Source organism: Otolemur garnettii, unplaced genomic scaffold (genome assembly GCF_000181295.1).
Source record: "Otolemur garnettii isolate 467f Iridium unplaced genomic scaffold, OtoGar3 scaffold00020, whole genome shotgun sequence".
NCBI classification, from domain to species: Eukaryota; Metazoa; Chordata; class Mammalia; order Primates; family Galagidae; genus Otolemur; species Otolemur garnettii.
The window spans coordinates 17,985,481-18,001,674 of NW_003852415.1; the positions used below are offsets into that span (position 1 = coordinate 17,985,481).

A 16,194-nucleotide genomic window follows, 5' to 3' on the forward strand; every position below is an offset into this window, starting at 1 on the left:
CAAATAGTCTGGATGAAGATATAATGAACTTTATGAGATCTTTACTATCAACTTTGAATATGTGCACTTATTCTAATTGGGAATACTCAATTACTTCCATCTTTTCATTGGCCCAGGGGACTAGGTTCGTGGATACAAAAATTACCTAGAAGCCAGAGTATGCATTAACCTGTGTGGTTTACCTCCAATACAGCAATCAATTCATTAACAGAATATTTAAAAACCAGAAAAGTTTTATCCTCTAGAAATTTAACAGCAAAGAAGAAATTTTCATCACTGCTTCCTTGCATGAAACATTTCCAGACCCACTCTTATTTAATGGGAGGGAATGGAAAGGACAATTTTAAATTTTCCTTCTTCTATTTTCCTGGCTGGACTCCGTTTTCTGTTTCTGGTGAGCTGACTAAGACTATCTGACACAACTAAGACCATGGCTCAGGATGTAGCTGATAGGGTAATTTATTCTAGGATAAGGGAATTGTAAAAATACAATTTAGGTCCTTGGCTCTGCCACATCAATCAAGCTATTATAGCTTATGACTGATTTAAAAGGGTCTTACACTATTTCATTTTAAAATTATTTAAAAAGAAGCAAAATCTGCAAAATCTTGGATGAAGAGTTAGAATTTAAGCAATTTTAACAGCGAAGTCTAGAATAACTGGAGAAGCATTGTTAGGAAATTCAACCATGCCCCAGGGCTAGGATTCCTAGACTAAGAAGCACTCAGTTAAACATGCGGTTTACACCTGTTACCTCAGAAATGGATAGTTTGAGCTGAAAGAGATGTTCCCTAATTTCAAGCTAGATTTTAAGTTTTCATTCTGAAGGAAATGAGACTGCTTTGTAGCAGAGTTCTACTTTTCAAATGAAAAGATATATCCTAATGCTAGATTTTTACCTCTTTCCACAAATCTGTTCTTGAGTTATGCTACATTTTCCTAATAGTGCCTGGATACAAGTTCCCCCATGAGATATATGACCTGCAAACATTCTTGCTCGTTCCGTACATTGTCATTTCACTTTCTTGATGATATCCTTTGAAACACAAAAGTTTTTAATATTGATGAAGTCTAACTTTTTTTGTTGTTGTTGCTTGTGCTTTTGGAATCATATCTAAGAACCATTTACCTAGCCCAACGATGCAAAGTTTTACTTCTGTATTTTCTTCTAAGAGTTTCACAGTTTTAACTCCACAATTCAGGTCTACGATCACTTTGAGTTAAGTTTTATGCATGGCATGGAAAGCAGTAGGGTCAACTTTATTTTTCTACAGTGTTGTTGCATCCGGTTGTTCTAGCACGATACCGTGAAGAAAGCTATTCTTTCGGCACCTTTGCCAAAGTCAATTGACAATAAATACATATTTCTGGACTCTTAATTCCCACTGCAAGAATTCTGCAATGTTTTTTCTTGTGCCTAGAAAGCTCTTTTCCATCAGTATGGCTAACTCCTATTCATCCTTCATGTCTCTGATTCCAACTCACTTCCTTGAAGAATTTTCCTCTGAGCCTTTCAGATTAAGCCAGGTCTGTCTGTTCTATGTTTTCATTCTGTCCTGTATAATACTTCTATACAGGGGTACCCATAGCTCAGTGGTTAGAGTGCCAGCCGCATGCTCCAGGGCCGGTGGGTTCAAACCTGGCCCAGGCCTGCTAAAACAAAAACAAACAAACAAAAAAATAGCTAGGTGTTGTAGAGGGTTACTTAGAAGGCTGAGGCACGAGAATCGCTTAAGCCCACAAGTTTGAGGTTGCTATGAGCTGTGATGCCACAGCACTCTACTGAGGGAGTAGACTGTAAAGTAAGACTCTGTCTCAATAAAAAATAAATAATAGTATTTCTGTATAATGCCTAAAATTCTGGTTTATGGCACAAAATGCACATATAAAACATCTAGTTTAATTGTTGTAATGGTTTGTGTTTTTTCAAAACTTTAAAAGTCTAAATTTCAAAATGTCATTCACATAATAGGCCAACTTAACCAAAATAGAGATGGTTGCCATAACCATATTATAAAAGCAAGGTTTGTGTTTGGAAAATCTACTACAAACTTTTCCTTTCCTGTCTTTCCAGTAAGGAATTTAAACTTGGACCTGAGAGAGAGTGGGAGAGGAGAGGAGAGGAGACAGGATAGAACAGGACAGGACTATTACTGAGTCTAAGTCACTAAAAGACAGTTTAGATTATTAATGTGCACATGTGTACTATGGGCACCTTGTTACCTGAGCCTTTGCTACCACTACATTCTGAATGTAAATAGAAGTTTAAACAAACTATTCAGAGGGAGAACAGCAAATAAATTAATTTCCTGTCACTGTTCTAACTTAACCACCCCACTGAAGAGCTCAAGTAGGAGCCAGCATTCCTCCCCAAGACCATAAAAAGGTAGTAGAGAAACAGAGGGCAAACTTGCCTCTTACCCACCCTACCTTCACCTTCCTTTTCTCTGAGAGTTCCTTTCTCCTACCTAATTTCCTCTAAAATTAATAATTTTTATACTGATTACATGTCAAAATGATAGTAATGGAGGTATACTTGGTTAAATAAAATACAGACGACACCAAACAAATGTATACACATTTTAAGAAAGAAAAAAACTATTAAAATTGTAATACTCAATATATACCCATAACATTTAGATTGTACATTGTATCTTGTATCTCTTGTAATTGCAGAAGTCAAACCCTGTCTTGAGAATTACAATTTTAATACAGTGTTTCCCTTTCTTAAAAATATGTATACATTTTTGGGCACTCTCTGTATATTATCAGAATTAATATCACCTTTATCTTTTTACAGTTTTAATATAGTGGCTAAAAAATTTAAAATTACATGTGGCTCACAGTGTATTTCTACCAGATAGTACTATCTTAGAACATAATCAGGATATAAACACTATTCTGTTTTTTTAATAAAAGACAAAATTAAATAATAAATAGACATCTTCCGAGTGAAGTTCACAAAGCAGAGTTCTGATGAAAATGACTTTAGCCAAATAAGTTAGAAAATTTTAACTTTGTTCTATGAAAATCTGATGAAAAATCAAATAGTGTTAAAGTTTAAATAAAAAATATTTTCTCAATGAAAACTCACTAAGATTGGTATAATTTCGATTAAAATTTCTGTATTCAGAAATGTAGAGTTAAAACATCCAATAGGCTAAAATAACAACCGGGTCAAAATTTCTTAAACTCACTATCTGAATATATAGCTAGTCCCTGAGCTAATGTGATGTGGCATGCAATGTGTTCTGACATTTGTCTGGGGAAAAAAACTCAGAATTTAGGGGAAGGGACTACAAGGGTGACATTAACGAAGAGAGGTTTGGAAAAGAAACGAATGTCAAAACACCCATTTCAGAGGTCCCTACAAGTAATGTCTCTTTTTCTCCAGGCACCCTTGTTCTACCATCAGAGATTCTGAATACTTCTCTACAAAAACTGAACTCTAATTGAAACCACAACTTGAAATCAGAACTGTATTTATATGGGCTGGCAAAATATAGTTATTTAAAAATGAGTTTTAAGCCAAATACAATATTCCTGTGAAATAACCTCACATGCCAAAATAATTCTTTGGAAGTATATTAAAAAAAAAAGGTGAGGGGACACTTTGAAGTTAAGCAACAGAGCACCTGAGATTTAGTTTAGTTTGGAGAAAGAGTTCCTCAAAATGATTGACACCGTAAAACTTGCCATATCAGTCTCTTCCTGGAAGCACCTAAAGATAGTGCCATAGTCTTCAACATTCGATTTAAAACCAAAATTTAACATAACTGTAATTGATTGCAGCAGATCAACCCATCATTTCATTTGTGATTAATGACAGTTCACTATAATATTGTCTTCAGAGAACATCTTAAAATTAATCACACTACAACTTTAAATGAATCATACTCCTTCCTTACTCCCTTCCTTGGGTATTTCTCTACTAAGTCAGATTTACTGAACAGGCACCTGACTGGGAAGAAAAAGTAAATGGAGCACAGAACTTGAGAGTCAGAGGACCTGGACATGAATCATCAGGGGGAGACTTGGTTTCCGGTCTTTTCTCAATAGTAAAGTGCTACACAAAGCATTAGTACTCATCACTCGTCTGATTTCTTAAAATAACTAAAGAGTTCATTTTTCAATCTGGCTATAATCAGTATCATATGTATCACTTTGAGGTGATAATGATTTTTCCCCACCATTTAGCATATTTGTCATCTTTAAGAACCAAGGCAAAGGAGTTAATAGAAGAAAAAACTTAAAAAGATGATTTCATATAAAAAAATACGTGTGTATTTGTTGGTAAATAAATTAGATGTGATGTCTTATTTGCATTGGCTACCTTAAAAATAATTTAAATCTGATCCAATATTAAGCTAATCTAAGAAAATGTAGCCTCTTCAATTTGATTAAATATAACCAAATCAATAGCTAGAAATTAGATGGTCTTTTTATTACAACATTTCAACTTACATAAGATCACCTTTAACACCAGATAATATATATTTTTAAAGATATATCCATTTGCAATGTGAAGTTAAGCTATATTAGCATCTTGTTTGTCTTTTAACTCAATTCTTTCAACCATATCAGAGTAGAATTTTAAGGTCTAGAGCAGTGGTTCTTAATCTTCCTAATGCTGCAATGTATTCATTGTTACAAAGGGGTTGTGACCCATAGGTTGAGAAGCGCTGGTCTAGAATAAAATGTTAGGTCTAGTAAATGCTTTCTTGTCCCATAATCATAACTATCAATTGCTGAGTAAAAAGTAATGTTTCAAAATTCAACTTCTGGCAATGAAATCACAGAAAAAGAATTTTATTAAAACAGTATAATCTCATTAATTTGAGTTCTATTAGATCATGATTTGTGATTAAAATGAATGGGTGGGCCAGGCACAGAGGCTCACGCCTGTAATCCTAGCACTCTAGAGACCGAAGCAGGTGGATGCTTGAGTTTAGAATTTCAAGAGCAGCCTGAACAAGAGTGAGAACTTATCTCTACTAAAAAAATATAAATAAAAAAACTAGCTGAGCATTGTGGCAGGCACGTAAAGTCCTAGCTATTTGGGAGACTGAGGCAAGAGGATCACTTGAACCTGATAGTTTGAGGTTGCCGTGAGCTAGGCTGACACCATGGCACTCTACTCAGGGCAACAGAGTGAGACTCTGTCTCAAAAAAAAATAATAAAAATAAAAGTCACGTTGAAATCTATTGGATTGTTTGCATAGTTATTTGGAGTTACTATGTGCACTTAAAAGAGGTTTTATATAAATATTTTTATTGTAACCAAATCAATTTTATTTTTCTTCTCCATTCTCCTCCCTCAACTTTATTGTGAATTCAGATAATCTGTACTATATTTTTCCATACTGCAACAGAAAAGTTTTTTAAAAGAGTGACTTATTGTACGTTATTTAATTTTTTCTCTCCCTGGCCAAACAACACAGAATTCATCTATTTAATTTTAAAAGGTTTATATAAATCAGGAATATTCCAAAAGAAAGGAAGGCAATTTTGTCGGTGCCAAGTAATATCACTATAAGGCTTTCAGGTACCGAGCGTGTATCCTCATCACTACAGAAAATATACTAAGGACACAAGGCTCCCTAAGCAGCAACCAGAACCTCAACTCCTTTCTGAAAGCCCCTACCTTCTTCAGGGACTACATCCAGCCCACAGGGTTCTGTTCAGCCCACATGGGTTTTGTACAAAAACTTAAGTTGGGTGTCACATCAAAAAATTGAGATATTTCATCAAAAACAAAAATCCAGATTTCCAGTGTTTCTTGAAAGATCCAAAGATTTGGCAACACCAGGTCCACATTCCTCTGAGGCAACAGCTAGACAGAGCAGAGAATCTGCCACCTTCCTAAGAAATACTCATCAACTGACCAGCGAAGTCTCATTTGCTTTTTAGTTACAATTTTGGCTCCAGTTGATAATCTGTGCTTCTGACCCATACTTAAAGAGACTTAGTCTTCATACAGCAACCCACTTCCACCTCTATTTTCTCAGTACTCCACACCACCACACCACATACATACATAAACACACATGTTCATCACTCTTGGTCATTACTGGTCAACTGTATCTTTAGCCAGTTTCCAAATTGTGCCATAATTCCACAGCACTTCCTCCCTCTGTCTAGAGCAGGGGTTCTCAAACCTGTGGGTCGTGACCCCTTTGTAACAATGAAAACACATCCTGCATTTCAGATATTTATATTATGATTCAAAATAGTAGCAAAATTATAAAGTAGCAACGAGAAAATAATTTTATGGCTAGGGGTCACTACAACATGAGGAACTGTATTAAAGGGTTGCGGCATTAGGAGGCATTAGGTTCTCCTAGGTTGAGAACCACTGGTCTAGAACGTTTTTTCCCAATCCCTTGCCTTCTTAGCTGTATTTACTCATCATTTAAGCAAGATCAAGCCTACCCTTCACTAGCCATTTCTACCCTCCCATGCCACCATCACCAGTAGAATGGATAGCTCTTTCCTTTCAAAACAATTTCTTGCATGTATTTGATTACATGTTGTCTTCCCTTCCTGCCTGACTATAAGAATCCTGAAGGTAAGACCTCTGTTTCCTTGTATTTTTTTCCTCTTGTCTTTATATCTCTAGTGCCTATTATAGTGGTTGGTAGATACAAATAAAGACTATTTGAGAAATAAATGAACTAGTAAGTTTCTGTGGAAAGGGAGAATATCTGGAAAGAACAGAACACAGGACAAAAAGAGTAAATGATTTATGTTCTGAATTACATACTAATCCATACAAAAGCAAACAAGAGAAAGTACACGTTAACTCAAAGCATTCTCATTGCTACCTAATTTACTTTTTCCTCTATATCTAGAGGAATTATTTTTTAAAACCGCAATTTATAAAACATAGTTCAGTTTAGATGTGACTATCAGGGAGATATACTTTAAAAAATATATAACCATTGCCGTGTGCCAGTAACAGTTTAAGCTGTTATATCATGTTGTAAGAGACATTAAATAAAGCCTATTTTATGACCTAAAAAATAAATAAAATAAAAAACAAAAATAAAAAATATAACCATTAAATTGAAAAGGGCCTAATTATTTACCTAATTGATATGCATGTAACTCATACTTTGGCATTGTCTAGTAGATCCAGATGTTTATATCATCATGATTTTTTAACCATTTATGGCAACTCAGAAAACTGCATCTGGTACTTATATGTTTCCTCTAAAATCACCACTTCTGCCAAAAACATCTATAAAGAAATCCCTCAAAAGTTTTGGGTAACAAAGCATCTGGGAATGTATTTGGCCTATGTTCAACAGGACATTATATGTTTTCTTGTATAAATCATGTCCTGGAAGACGGAATGTCTTTATTTAAAATAAAAACTCTACTATCCAGCACCATAAAGGGTAGTTCCATGAAAAACATTATAAGCTCCTTTTATATTTATAGTTTTAAAACATTTTTTAATGCTTCATATTACAGTAGCTCTAACTCGGACTCATTTTAAACCTTCTTCTAGATTTTCTTTTAAAAAACTCTAAGGAAATTTTCCATTCTAAAGTCATAGAAAACTTTAAAGCAGCCACTAAACGTTGTTTTTTTAAAAATCAGTTATGGGGCCCTTTAAGATATAGCCATAAACTGGCAGACAGACTAAAAGATTTTCCGGATGCTGGAAGAAAATTTGTATTGCTTACAAAAACTTACTTTTCTTTATATATCATAAAATTTACCGCACGCGTGAATCATGGTTATCAAAACAAGAACAATCCTGTGCTTTTTTTGTTTTTGTTTTTCAATTTACCCATTTTCATTTAAGTAGGTATTTAGCTCAAGGATGAATGATGATAGAAAACGAGAAGTGAAAGGAAAATATCAAATTTGGCCATATATATAACAAGATAATATATCTTGTAACGGTTCACTATAGTCTAGGTTTACACAGGTCTATATTTTCTCATCAATCACAATTCCATAGAAATGATGACCAGTGGGCATGGTAGCTCATACCTGTAATACCACACTCTGGGAAGCCAAGGCAGAAGAATCACTTGAGCTCAAGAGTTCAAGACCAACTTGAGCAAGAGTGAGACCCCCATCTCTACTAAAAATAGAAAAATTGGCCAGGCACTGTGGTGGGCACATGTAGTCCCAGCTACTCAGGAGGCTGAGGTAGGATCACCTGAGCTCGGGAGTTTGAGATTGTTGTGAGCTACGCTGATGCCATAGCATTCTAGCCTGGGGCAACAGAGTAAGACTCTGTTTCAAAGAAAAGAAAAAAAAATTATGAACTCTGATCAACTCAGAATAGTTAAACAATGTCCTGTCTGCTTCACAGACCAATCACCTGAGTTTGGATGTTTGGATATAGGGTGGCATGTGCAGTAAGTCTTTGGAACTACATTGAAAAAGAACATTTTCAGGTAAAACATTGAAAGGGTATTTTCTAAAAGGAAAGATAGCATTAATTCTTTTACCAAACAACATTTTCTATTAAACTATAGGATCTCAGAGTTTCTTTTCCCTACTTTCAGAAAGAGAGAGAGAGAGAGGTAGAGAAGGGGGAGGGGAGGGGGAGAAGGGAGGCAATGGGGAAGAGGAGGAGGAGAAGAGCATTACAGTTCCTTACTTTTGTTGAAGGCCTACTCAAGTTCCTTTCCTTCAGGGAATGGTGCCTGACCCTTAATGGGATTCTAGAGGAACTAAATATGCACAGTCTTATGATCACTGTTATGCACCACTGTCTTAAATTACTAACCTATGAGGTATCTATGGTATATGTCATTTCCTGAGCTAAGCTCCTTGAAAAGGGATCCTATCTAGCATCTCACACAGCACCTAACAGGAAGCCAAGGCAGTTGGTTCTCATTAAGTACTTAATGCCTGATAGGCATCTACCTTCATACTTTTCATAAAAAGGCCTATAAATACCCTTAATTCATAACTACAGAGCCATGTACATACTCTAAGAAATGACTGCAATTATCAATAATCTACTGTTTTAATATTGGTGCTATATGCAACAGATCTCTTTTCGTCTCCAGACTGAATCATCTCATTACTAGCAGCAATGACGTAATCAACCATTTTGAATAAATTACTTTGCAAAGTGAGTTTCCTTGTACTGTTTAAATGTTGAAACTATGTATCAACTAATCATTAGTCTACAGATGCTTAAAAATAAACAATACTTTGCCTCTACAATTCAAGTCTCTATGTACTTTCTTACAACAAAAGCCAATTTGTCTTTTTCAAAATTGTTTCTCCTGGCAAATATTTTTGCTGTCTGGCCAAGTTTTGTGTTAAAAATAAAGTACAGTATTCCAACATCAATCAACAGTTAAAGTACTTCATGTTTATCTCTGAGAGAAAATATACAGTGATTCTTTTGAAACAAACCAATCAAAGTTTTATTTATATTATCAAATCAAGAGTGCAGCTTAGAGAAAATACAATCACATTAGTATTTAGAGATATAAAAATGATATTAAGCACATAGGTAATTTGTGGGTTGTTACAAAAGTTTTGAGATACACAAAAATCAAGAAATGTAAAATCCACGCAAGCAGAAACAAACAAAGCCCTCCTAGCAACACTAATAAGTTGAGCAAGTTGAAACTTGCTTGCACAGTGATTTCAAAAGGACACTGTTGACTATGTTTCTTGGAAGTGAAATAATAGACCATAACAGTCTGTCTCAAAACTTTTGCATAAGTAGGCCAGGCGAGGTGGCTCATGCCTAAAATCTCAGCACACTGGGAGGCTGAGGCAGGTGGATTACCTGAGCTCACAAGTTCAAGAACAGCCTGAGTTATAGCGAGATCCCTGTCTCTAAAAAAGAAGTAGCCGGGTATTGTGGCAGGTGCTGTGAGCTGTGACACCATAGCACTCTACTGAGGGTGACAAAAAAAAAATGTCTGTCTCCAAAAAAAAAAAAATGTTCATATGAGAAAACAGATTATTAAGAAAAGTTGTAAATGGAAAGAATGATTTAAAGACATAGCAGAACAATTGTCTCATTACTCCCATTTCTGTCTAACACTGGCCTCTTGCCTGTCCTTTCAAATACAGGTTGTACAAGCATAATCAAACAGAGCTTTTTCTGTAGCTGATACACATATTGCCTCTACAAAATAAGGCCAAAGTTCCATTCACAATGAGTATTAATCTAATATTTTACATAACCTAGGCCACCTAAGCCTTATCATACATAAACAAGAAAACCTGAAAATATTCTATCACTGAGGGTTTAAATAGATACCTGAACAAGTAATAAATACAAGCTGAGCACAATTTATCCAAAAGGCTTAGAATCAGAGTGTTATAGATTTCAGATTTTTTAAGATTTTGGAATATTTGCACCATAATACTTACTGGTTGAGCATTTCCAATCCCAAAATCCAAAATCCTAAATGCTCCAGTAAACATGTTCTTTGAGCACCACGTTAGTACTAAAAAGTTTCAAACTTTGGGTGGCACCTGTAGCTCAGCTGGCAGGGCACCAGCCACATACGCTGAGGCTGGTGGGTTCAAACGCAACCTAGGCCAGCTAAACAATGACAACTGCAACAAAAAAATAGCTGGGAGTTGTGGCGCATGCTTGTAGCCTCAGCTATTGGGGAGGCTGAAGCAAGAGAATCACTTAAGCCCAGGAGTTTGAGGTTGCTATGAGCTGTGATGTCAAGGCACCAAGGTGGCAGCTTGAGACTCTGTCTCAAAAAAAAAAAAATAGTCCCAGCTACTTGGGAGGCTGAGGCAAGAGAATCGCCTAAGCCCAAGAGCTAGAGGTTGCTGTGAGCTGTCACACCACGGCACTCTACAACAAGTGAAATTCTGTCTCAAAAAAAAAAAAAAAAAACCAACAAAAGTTTCAAACTTTGGAGCATTTTGGATTTCATTCAGATTTTTAAATTAGGGATGTTCAAACTGTATTGCAAAGATTTGTAGTATTTGACAACTATCATAAGCCATAGAATGTTTATGTTATAATTCAACCACTGGGAATGATGCAGGTAGATGCCTAAAAGAGAATGTGGCCTTGGATATTATAGCAGCATGACACACAGCACTGAGTTGTCACAAACCAATGAGCTGGTCCACAACACTGCTTTTTCACCCCCAATAGTCTCCAGCTAACCCTGCAGGTATCCAGTATGTCTCCTCTGGGTTGTCCATATGTCTTCCAGACAATGCTGTAGTTGCACTCATCTTCAATCTAACTAGATTCTTTTCCCAACAAATACTGCCTCTTGGTAAAGACAACCATTTCAACATTTAGAGCACAATACAGAGGATACTACTGCATCTTCAAGGGAGATGGATATATATACACACATATATTTGTATTAGACAAACTAATACACATCCACACAAGAGAAAAACTCTATTTAAGTTAGGGGGAGAGGGCAGGAGATTAGAAGGGAGGGGGATTGGTGTGCTCTCACCTAAAGGCACAATGTTAGGGGTATAGGGCACACCTACAACAGGGAGTTTCCCTAACAAACATAGACATTGTTACCTAATCCTTTATACCCTCATATTAATCTGAAATAAATAAATAAACAAAATAAAATACAAGTCATACTATAAATACAGCAACACAGAAAGATCATAAGCTTTTTTAAAGGTTTAAATCAAAGTTTAAATCTTAGTTTCTTTAACCTATAAACCAGAATTATTCATAAAAAGCAAATGAAAGGAAGACTAACTAATACAGTATATGGTATATCAAATGTCCATAATAGACACTCACTATATAATTATTTCTTTGCTGCCCATTTCCAGGCCCTCTACTAGATTTAGAGTTCCTAGGCTGGCCAGGTATAATAAGGTAGAGAACTTTTAGTTGGGCAAAACTCTGCCTCAGAAGTAAATTATTTTGATGACAACTACCTCACATTATACTGTTTTTTATTTTCCTAAATTATCTTCCATCTCCTGTCTCCTGTTGGATTTATGCCAATTTGTCTTATTCTTTGAGATCCATGAATCAGTGGTCCTTGCCTGCTTACCTCATTAGTGTTTAATTCACTGTTTCTGTGGTTTAAAGTACTTCTGTGATCTCCTTCTATTTTTTTTTTTTTTTTTCTGAGACAGAGTCTTACTTTGTCACCCTCGGTAGAGTGTCATGGCATCACAGCTCACAGCAACTTCAAACTCTTGGGCTTAAGCAATTCTCTTGACTCAGCCTCCCAAGTACTTGGGACTACAGGTGCCCACCACAAAGCCTGACTATTTTTTATTATTGTTGTCATTGTTGTTTAGCAGGCCCTGGCCAGGTTCGAACCCATCAGCCTTGATGCCATGGCATCACAGCTACAGGTGCCAAGCCATTTCCTTCTCTTTTTGCCTATTTCTAATTTTTACTTAATGTTAGCTAGTATGTACTTGTTAATTCCTTCATTACAGGCCTCATTACTACTATGCCTAACCTAGGCACCTAAAGTTGATGCATTTCTAGGCTCTATTATAATCTAAACCCCCTGAATTATTACTAAATGCAGCCCTAGAATAGCTTCAACTTCCCACTTGCCCCTAGTCAGAGAGTAAATGAGGACATGCCATCTTTGTCAGCTATTAGATTTAACAAAGCACTATAAATGACCCGATTATCTGAGGCCCCATTGATAATCCTAAGCACAGGATTCACTTCAAGGAATTGACAGGGCTTATGAGATAACCTTACAAATATCAAAAAAACACGTGTATGTGATGATGAATGCCTATGTGTAAAACATCATTAACAATCATAAAAATCTAGTTTTATCCAGACATTTATTCCATAAAAAGTTACTCTTATTGGAAAATACTGCCCTCTCTAACAGATCGGATGGCTTTAGGTAGCATGCACATGAATTCATCCAGAAGTCATAACCATAAAAAGTCACATCAGTCATATCAACTCCCTTGGTCAACAGGGTGACAGCCAACACAGCAACATGCCTCAACACCCAGGAAAACTAACTGGACATCCAGGGTCAACTTAATGACTCTGGCTTTGCTAGGCCCATGCTTAAATTGAAGCAAATCAGTCACAGGTAACAGACATGGAAGTCTAACAAAGTTGGTCTCATGCAACTGTGCCAATAAGTGGCAGATCATATTTGACTTAACACTAGCATTACACAGGGGAAAACCAAAAAGGCAAAAAAACCTACTTTGTTTTTTAAGTTCTTCAAGTTGTTCTTCCTTTAGATCTAACTGTTCTGTAAGTCGTGATGCTGAATCCAGTGCAGCATTTGCTTCATCCAACTGTTCCTGCAGGAGGAAATTTCATTATAAAGCAGTATGCAAACACAGACTCACACAAGGTAAGCTGGGAAGCATCTGAGAGTTGCCCCTTTACTGTTCAGCTGATGATGTGGCACCTCTGTGACCACAGGCAAGTTCATGAGACTAATAAAGTAGCAAACACAGAACTCATACTCTTCCACAATACAATACTGCCTGTGTCAGAGGAATTAAATAAAAAGAGCATAGTGACAGAAGTCTACAAAAAAAAGAACAGAATGAAATAAAACACAAACCATATGGAACGTCAAGAAATACAGCAACAAATGCTGTTTTTTTAATTTTCAGAAAATAATAGATATAAAGTGATGCTTTCATTATGTCTTTGCTACTTTAATTTTTATTTCCTTGACTACTACTAGTGAATTTGAGGCTTTTTTCCTGTTTGCAAGATAGCTGGCTTAGTTGGATCTGCTCTTCTGTGAAACCTCTCTGCATATGTTGCCCACGATGCTACTGAGGTTTCTCCAGCTTATAAGCACCTCTTATATAGTAGAGATGACCTTTTGTCATTTGTGCTATACAGGTATTGTTTACCAGAACTGCCATTTGTCTACTGACTCTATAGTACACTGGTTTTCAACCTGTGTGCTATGAGAGGATCTTAGGTGCACCAACAAAATTTCTAACGATGTTAATTGCCTGGGCACAGTGGCTCACACCTATAATCCTAACACTCTGGGAGGCCTAGGAGGGCAGAACACCTGAGCTCAGGGGTTTGAGATCAGCTGAGCACGAGTGAGACCCATCTCTAAAAATAGCTGGACATTGTGGCGGGCACCTGTATCCAAGCTACTTGGGAGGCTGAGGCAAGAGAACTGTTAGAGCCCGGGACTTTGAGGTTGCTGTGAGCAATGACAACTATGACAAACATATTGTTGTGAAGGTATTTTGCAAAGGTAATCACAGTGATTAATCAGTTGAATTTGAGGAAGATACATTATCACTGGGTAAGTATGGATATGCCTGATTGAACTAGTTGGAAGTTTATAAAAGCAGGACTTAGGCATCCAAATTGAAAATACGAAATTCCTTCTGTAGACAGCAGCTTCCACCCATGCCTGTGGAGTTCTGTCCTGCTTGTGATTTTCCTTTCCTGACTGGCTGTGGACAACAGCCTCAGCGCCTGCCTCTGAGTTCCAGCCTGCCTTGATGTGGTCTTCCCAGACTAACTGACAACATTACACTTTCAAACTTGTTTAGCCACCCTTCACAGTCACATAGCTCATTCCCTTTAATAAATGATGTATGTGTGTATTCATACAAAGATGTCACACATACAAATGTGGCATATACACACACACCCTACTGGTTCCGCTTCTAGGGGTAGAGCCCTGACAGATATATAGATAAGGATTAAAATAATAAATTTTAAATTAAAAATGTATTATTCAAAATTCACAAAACTAAATTTAGTATAAAGAAAATTTAAATGTTTTTTTTCTGATTTGTGCACATTTATGCAGTGTGTGAGACCTTTCTAGCATGTATATAATGCATAGTGATCAATCAGGGTATTAGAGTATCTATCATTTGAGTAATTTTTTTACAGACAGACACCCTACTCTACTATCAAATGCTGAATTGATTCCTTCTAGTTTACTGTATGCTTGTATCCTTTAACAACTTCATCTTCCCCATAAATAAACTTTCACAATTTTTTAGTTCACAGTGTTAATAATTATTAAATTATTAAAGCTTAAAACAACGCTAAGAATTTTTAAAAACTCAGCATTTAGATTTTATTATTCCTTTTACCACCTGTTTGGCTTTTCTTTCATTCAATTTAGCTGTTATTTTTATTAATATTAAGTTATTAATATTAAATATTAATACTGAATCAATAAGATAAATATTAATTTTATTTTGTTCTTCCTCCATCTTACATTTTTAAATTTAAAACATAAAATTAGTTTTTTTAAAAAAAAGATTTGGACTTCATTCTAGCAACTTAACAGACTAGATACTCTGGACCCATTAGAAACAACTAAAAGTATTAGATAAAATGTATCTTTTACTTAGTAAAATTCCTGGGCTACAGAGGGTAAAACATACATATATCCTTTAAATGTATTAATGAGCTGACCAAAAAGTAGGCATAAATGGTCAATGAACATACCAAAAGATGCCTGACCTCATTAGCAATCAGGGAAATGCAAATTAAAATCACAAGAAGACAGCCATTCTGTTTTGGTTTAATGTGTCCCCCACAGTTCATGCATTGGAAACTGATCCCCAATGTGGCAATGTTGAGAGGTGTGGCCTTAAATGGTGTTAAGGACCTGTTTGGGCGATGGGAGCACTGTCTTCATGAATGGATTAATGTACTTACTATGGGAGTATGTTGGCCCCCTCTTGGTCTCTCTCTCTCACCCTTTCACCCGCTCTTTGCTCTTCCACCGTGGGATGAAGTAGCTAGAAAGCCCTTGCCAGATGCCAGCCCCTCGATCTTAGATTTCCTAGCCTTCACAACCTATATGCCAATAAATTTCTGTTCATTGTAAGATAACCAGGATTTGGTATTTTAACAGCATGAAATGGACTAAATCATCTTCCCAAAAGTGGCAAAAACTTAAAAAGTCTGATAATGGGCTAGGCACAGTGGATCACAATCTTAGCACTCTGGAAAGCTGAGGTAGGAGGACCGCTTGAGCTCAAGAGTTTGAGAATATCCTGAGCAAAAGCCAGACCCCATCTCTACTAAAAACAGAAAAACCACCCAGATCCTTTCCCTATTAAAAGGAGAAAAATTAGCCAAGCATTGTGGTGTGTACCTATACTCCCAGCTACTCAGGAGGCTGAGGCAGGAGGATTATTTCAGCCCATGAGTTTGAGATTGCAGTGAGCTATGATGATGTCACTGTCTACCTGGGGTGACAGAGCTAGGCTCTGCCTAAAAAAAAAAAAAAA

At 36.3% G+C, this 16,194-nt stretch overlaps 1 protein-coding gene across 2 annotated transcripts in view; it reads right to left on the reverse strand.

The window, feature by feature from the left end:
• Positions 1-16,194, reverse strand: part of TRIP11 (thyroid hormone receptor interactor 11) — a 69,390-nt gene that overhangs the window by 8,831 nt on the left and 44,365 nt on the right. For both annotated transcript variants that reach the window (XM_003786992.2, XM_023511549.1), the window contains exon 16: positions 13,152-13,251. In XM_003786992.2, coding sequence (XP_003787040.1) covers positions 13,152-13,251 — 100 coding nt within the window. The remainder of the gene's footprint in view (positions 1-13,151; positions 13,252-16,194) is intronic.